The sequence below is a fragment of the Suncus etruscus genome, chromosome 1, assembly GCF_024139225.1.
Source record: "Suncus etruscus isolate mSunEtr1 chromosome 1, mSunEtr1.pri.cur, whole genome shotgun sequence".
Taxonomy (NCBI): domain Eukaryota; kingdom Metazoa; phylum Chordata; class Mammalia; order Eulipotyphla; family Soricidae; genus Suncus; species Suncus etruscus.
This window is the reverse complement of record NC_064848.1, coordinates 159,455,744-159,461,743: the sequence shown is the minus strand read 5'-3', so window position 1 is coordinate 159,461,743 and position 6,000 is coordinate 159,455,744. Positions and strand designations below refer to the sequence as shown.

General features: G+C 49.6%; 1 protein-coding gene and 1 non-coding gene across 3 annotated transcripts in view; one reads left to right on the top strand and one right to left on the bottom strand.

Moving 5' to 3' along the window:
• Positions 1–234: 234 nt before the first annotated feature.
• The window catches only part of INPP5K (inositol polyphosphate-5-phosphatase K), a 29,560-nt gene continuing 23,794 nt past the window's right edge, over positions 235–6,000 (bottom strand). For both annotated transcript variants that reach the window (XM_049782552.1, XM_049782561.1), the window contains 5 exons: positions 3,874–4,060; positions 2,272–2,409; positions 1,969–2,052; positions 1,735–1,839; positions 235–1,546 (listed from right to left, as the gene is read on the bottom strand). In XM_049782552.1, coding sequence (XP_049638509.1) covers positions 1,490–1,546; positions 1,735–1,839; positions 1,969–2,052; positions 2,272–2,409; positions 3,874–4,060 — 571 coding nt within the window. In that variant the 3' untranslated portion in view covers positions 235–1,489. The remainder of the gene's footprint in view (positions 1,547–1,734; positions 1,840–1,968; positions 2,053–2,271; positions 2,410–3,873; positions 4,061–6,000) is intronic.
• LOC126026274 (U6 spliceosomal RNA) lies at positions 5,100–5,206 on the top strand. Its single transcript, XR_007501599.1, has one exon. It is a non-coding gene; the product is annotated as a U6 spliceosomal RNA (small nuclear RNA).

Below are 6,000 nucleotides of genomic sequence, written 5' to 3'. Positions count from 1 at the left end.
GGGTTAAGGTAATTGCCTTGCATCCTGTACACTGTCCCTTGAGCATTGCCAGGGGTCACTCCTGAGCACAGAATAAGGAACAGCTTCCAACCACTGCCAGGTATGGCCCAAAAAGCACACAAAACCCCAGAACCTTTTGTCCCATCCAGGCATTCTCTGCCACTCATACACAGTCTAATCTCTTCCTGAAGTTTAGGAAAGGCTTACATCATGTGCCCTAAGAATGAAAGAGGCTTCCAGTATGTGCCTCTCCCAGCGCCGCCAGAGCTAGCCATACCCAAGTGGGAAGGCTGTGGTGCTGGTTATTCTTCAGTGCAACAATCACAAGCACAGCCATGGCTCCCCATGGCATAAGTTTTCAACAGTACACAAGACTTCCAAGGTGGCTTAGAGCAGCAAAGCAATGGGCATGTCCTCATCTTAGGTCATAGAACAGGCATGGCAGCCGGAATACCTAAGGAGGACCACTGAGTCATAAGAGGCTGGGGCAAGTCATTAGAGTAAGGTCAGGCTATACCCATAGAGCACCTGGGAAATCTTCCCTGAAGTTCCTGCTCCCAGGCCAGATTCTCTACCATTTTTTGATTTTCTTATTGCCCTCACTTCTGGGTCTCAGAAGGCTTCAGAGAGAGGCAATACCTTACAATAGCTGCAGGCCAGGAAAAGGCAGATGAGCTGCAGTAGGCAAAGATCACCCTTTGGAAGACACCTGACACAATTTTCCTCCACCTGCCAACCGTTTTCACAAGAGGGCAGGATGGAGGTCAGAAGTTAGTCCTACCAACATCAGTGAACTAAGGACTAGTCTTCTGCTTAGGCCCCAGAATTTCCTGGGTCAATTTCCATGGGGCAGGGCTGTACTGGGCTGTCCTAGGACACTCATCCACCTGACAACCCTGACATGAGAGCCTGGGCGGAGGGTCCTTCCACTGTGCCGTCTGAGATGTTCTGCTCAAAGGAGGGATCCACGACCCTCTGGCCACCTCCTCAGGGCATAGGCAAGATGATGCCAAGGCTCCTGGAACCCAGTGCTGATGGCGCCAACTAGTCCATGGAGCCTGTACAAATGTGAGCATCCCCTCCTCCCAGCAGGCCTCCATGGCATGCCAAGAATGCAGGTCCGTGCCAGATGAGGTAATGTACCTGGCCAACCTGCTGGGGCAGGACGGGAGGTACATATGTGCAAAGTCAAGAAATGAGCTGCAGGCTGGAGTGTCCTTCCCACATCCAATGAGCTGTAACCAGGTCTTCCATGTTGACAAATTAGCTGGTTTCACGCACATCTCAGCAACAAAAACCTATATTGCTTAAGCATCCTGTGCAAGAGAGCTGGACTGGAGAGGGCGCAGGAGTGTCTAGAACTCCCTTGGGAAGGTTAAGGCTACTTGCTGTCTCCTCTGGGGCAAGCTGGGTGCCCCCACCCCACTCGCTTGGCTGTGGTATGCAGAGCGGGCTGCCAGCTGTGCCTATGCCCCAGATTCTGTCTGGGTCAGTTCTGTAGTTGGTCCTTAAACGTGTCTGCCACCATGAAGGCTCGAGGCTGGATCTGCAGGGGTAGGATAGATGGTGAGCACATGCACATGCATGGGGCTCAAGCAGGCTCTCCCACCTCTTCCCTCCCCTGAATGGAGCAGCTCCATGGTATGGGCTGGTTACTAGGCCTGTGGTCTCAAGAAAACCAATGGTGGCATCGAGTCCTGTAATCTCTACACCTTCCCCTTCCCCAGCTTTTACCTGGAAAGGTTTGCTAATCCCCACTACAGAGCGGAGGATGTTGCTGTAATAACAGAGGAGAAACTGTTCCTCAGTCTCTGTGATATCACTGATATTGATGTAGACCTGGAGGGGAAGGAAAGATAGGAATGGGATCCCAAGCCCAGTGACACCCTAAGTTGGCCCTCCACTCTTCCCAAAGGCAGGTAGGTACACTGGAGATGGGGAATGCCTAGTTTAGGAAGGGCCAAATACCTGGTTCAGCCTGTCGCTGCAGAAGACCTGGTTGTCCCCAACCCAGATATAGGATACGTAATCATTAATGTCACGCAGCCCCACCTGTGGGAGAGGAATTGGCTGGTCAGTGTTCTAGGAAGAGATAATCTAGGGAGAGCAGGTCTCAATCCTCTGGCCATCCACAGTCTGCCTGCCCCACCCTCCAGCAGCTATCCACAAGGTGTGGACTCCAGAAGATATTTTCAGTTTTTGTATCCAGAGCCAGGATAACTAAGGCAGAGGGTATCACTGGTGGGCTACCCATCATGCCTGCCGCCTCACCTTGTACAATCCAATCCAGTCCCAGGGGCTGCTGAGGAAGTCTGAGGTCAAGGTGTAGCTGATCAGCATGTCATTCTCCAAGGTCCACAAGCCCTCGGGCGTCAGCGTGATCAGGGGCACAGACACCAGTGGCTTCAGCTACAGGGGAATGAGGGAGGGGAAGGAGTTGGGACCATAAAGCAAGATGAATGCTCACACTCTGCCCATCCAGCATGTAGGGTCAGCAGTGGGAAACGGGCACTCAGAGGAGGGGGCAGAGGACACTTTGCTAGGTAACCCATGGTGTCATATTTTGGCCAACTGAAAGACAAAGGCCACGGTATTATAAAGGATAATCACAGGATAGCTGGTCCTGGCGGAGAGGTGGGGTCAAGGAAAGAATGGGTGAGGAAAGTATGGGGATTGTAAAATGGCTTAATGAGGAGGCTAGAGAGTTAAGTGGGTTGAGTGTTTGCCTTGCAAGTGGCCAACCCAGGTCTATTCCTGGCATTCTCATGGTTCCCTGAACCTGACAGGAGTGATCCTCCCTGAATACTGCCATGCTGACCCTCAAATTTATATTTAAAAAAAATACAGAGAGACAGCATGGAGATAGGGCATTTGCCTTGCATGCAGAAGGATGGTGGTGCTAATCCTGGCATCCCATATGGTACCCCGAGTCTGCCAGGAGCGATTTCTGAGCGTAGAGCCAGGAGTAACCCCTGAGCGCTGCCGGGTGTGACCCAAAAACCAAAAATAAATAAATAAACAAACAAATAAATAGTTTAAGAAGCCAGGTGGGAAGGCCAGGGAGATGGCTCAAAGGACTGAATATACACAGTGCAGATGTGAGACCTAGGTTCCATCCTTGGCAGCACAGTCTCCTCTGCCAGGAACAATCGCCAAGCATGCAGCAGGGTATAATCCCTTTGCATTGCAAGTGTGGCTTCAAGACAAAAATAAAACATAACCCAGCCAGGTAGCGGATGGGGCAATAGTGCCATGAACAACACATACTTCACAAGTATGAGGTGCTGGGCTTGCATTACACCCCAACATTCATCCCAGCCAAAAGAATGAAAACAGCAGCTAGAAGGCAACCTTCAGGCCTCCAGAATTCCTGACCCAAAGGCTAAATTCAGCTTTGCAGAGGAGTGGAGCACTCTAGTGAGAAAGGCTAGGAAGGCAAAGGGATTTAACAGTATAAAAGGCATCAAGTAGAAATGAAGGATGAGGGCAGTCAGTGGCCTCACAGAGCATCCTGGTCATGAGACAGTAAGAGACAAGGATGGTGGGAGGTCCCTTAGTAACCTGATCCACATGGTTTAGGATGAATAAAAGTCCTACTACACAACATAGGCAATAAACATAATGGAATTCATTAGCCCCCAGGGACAGCAGCAGGAGGAAATGGAAACCTATTTACACAAGGTATGAGCATGGGTCTGACAGACAGCTCATCAACAGCTCCTAAGATGAGCTGGGATACCTGACCTGCCAGGAAAGGCAATCAGGTCTCTACGGTCTCCCCAGGGGATCTGCTGACAGAACCTGGGTCTGTGGGTTCGGAGATTTGGCCCCCAGTTCTGCCTCTGCTACCGGTAGGGCAGCCTGCACATTCACCTCCAAGTCAAAGGTGCCAGTGACAGGCTTATGGTCACTGATGCTGTACATCATGTGGCTGATGTAGCTCTTCTGAGACAGGGAGAAGTGGGGAGCCAGCAGCCTAGAGATGTGTGGATCATCCTTGGGCTTCCGTTTCAGTCTCCACAGGATGCGATCAGTCCATGCAGGTTTGCGCTTTTTCTCACTGGGGATAAAGAAAGGCAAGAATGGGGAGAAAAGAAGGGTTGGCAGGAGATATTGGCATGAGGTTTGCTTAAGTCCCTAACATCAGGCTCTGCTAGTGGCCATGAGACCCCTGACTGGAGTTGGAGAACTGCATAGTAGTAGTGGGTCAGAGGGTGTCCCTTAAAATTCTGAGCATGCCGGGACTCAGTCCCATATTCTGTGAATATTCCAATGCAAAGCAATAGATGAAGGAAGCTGAGGTTTGTAGTCTGGGTGTAGAAAGACCTGAACTTAAATTTGGCTTCCTCTTTACTAAATATCTAAGGGTAGAAAAAGGAGGGGGCCAGAGTGATAGCACAGTGGTAGGGTGTCTGCCTTGCACTCATCCAACACCAGATGGACCCCAGTTCGATTCCCGGCATATCCCATATGGTCCCCCAAGCCTGCCAGGAGTAACCCCTGAGCGCCACCGGGTATGACCCAAAAACCCAACCCCCCCCCCAAAAAAAAAGACAAAGGAAAGCATTCAGGGAATGCTCAGTGCATGCCTGTGATTAGTACCATTCACTGATTACGTATTTTTGGGGGCCACATCTGGCTATGCTCAGGGGACATTCCGGGCAAACTCTGGTGACCATATGGGATGGTGGGAATCAAACCTGGGTTACTACCAGCAAAGCAAAAGCCTTACCTGCTGTGCTATCACTATGACCCTATCATTGATTACTCTATAGGTGCAGCAGGGAAGTCACTTTCCCCAAGTTACAGCAGTATTGTGGGTACAGAGCCAAGTTTCTTGTCATTATGGCCACAGAATGTGTTGTTTTAGGTTTTAGTTTTTGGGCCAGACCCCAGTGAGCTCAGGGACTGTTCTAGTTTTGTGTTTAAGTGACCCACTCAAAGGGCTGAACTGGGCCTCCTGCATGCAAACATGGACCACTGAGTCTTCTTTCTCTCTCTCTGGGCCCAAAACAGTCATGCTCTTAATTAAGTGGCAACTCCTCTAGGTCTCAGCTTGACTTCCTCATCTATAAAGTGAAGATAATAAGTTATCTATTGTGCTCGCTTCGGCAGCACATATACTAAAATTGGAATGATACAGAGAAGATTAGCGTGGCCCCTGTGCAAGGATGACACGCAAATTCGTGAAGCATTCCATATTAAAAAAAAAAGTGGGCCCGGAGAGATAGCACAGCGGTGTTTGCCTTGCAAGCAGCCGATCCAGGACCAAAGGTGGTTGGTTCGAATCCCGGTGTCCCATATGGTCCCCCGTGCCTGCCAGGAGCTATTTCTGAGCAGACAGCCAGGAGTAACCCCTGAGCACCATGGGGTGTGGCCCAAAAACCAAAAAAAAAAAGTTATCTATCACATGCAGTTGCTGAGGATTAGATAATCATCATTTGAGATAAATCACAAAAATGTGTAGTCCTGTACTTGCTACAAAATTAGCTCTCTGGGACTGGAGAGATAGTACAGAAGTTTTAGGTGCTTGCCTTGTATGAAGCTCATCCTGATTTGATCCCCAGAGCACCACCAGGGGTGATTCCTGAATTAAAGAGCCAGGATTAAGTTCTGTAGCCCCATAACCAAAAAATAAAACAAAACAAAGCAAAAATAAACAAACAGATCAGCTCTGTAAATAACTAGCTATTCTTCTTTGTTCTCAAGAGTCAACCCAGAGAGCTCCCACCTGCTCTTCATCTCCCAGCCTCTCTGAGAAGCAGGAGAGTCTGTACAGTCCCTGGAGACATTAGGACTTTCCTCTTCCAGGCCACTGGAGTTGCCCCAAGATAGGACCTGTTTTCAACAGCCAAACACAGGAAGCTACTGGGAAGGTGTTAAGAGCTACTATAATCCAGATACCCTGTGTTCTGAGAGAAGGACACTTACTGTCTGGTTTTTCCCCCTTACTTTAAATGAACCTTGATAGTATGGTCAAAGTGATAATATGGGGAATTA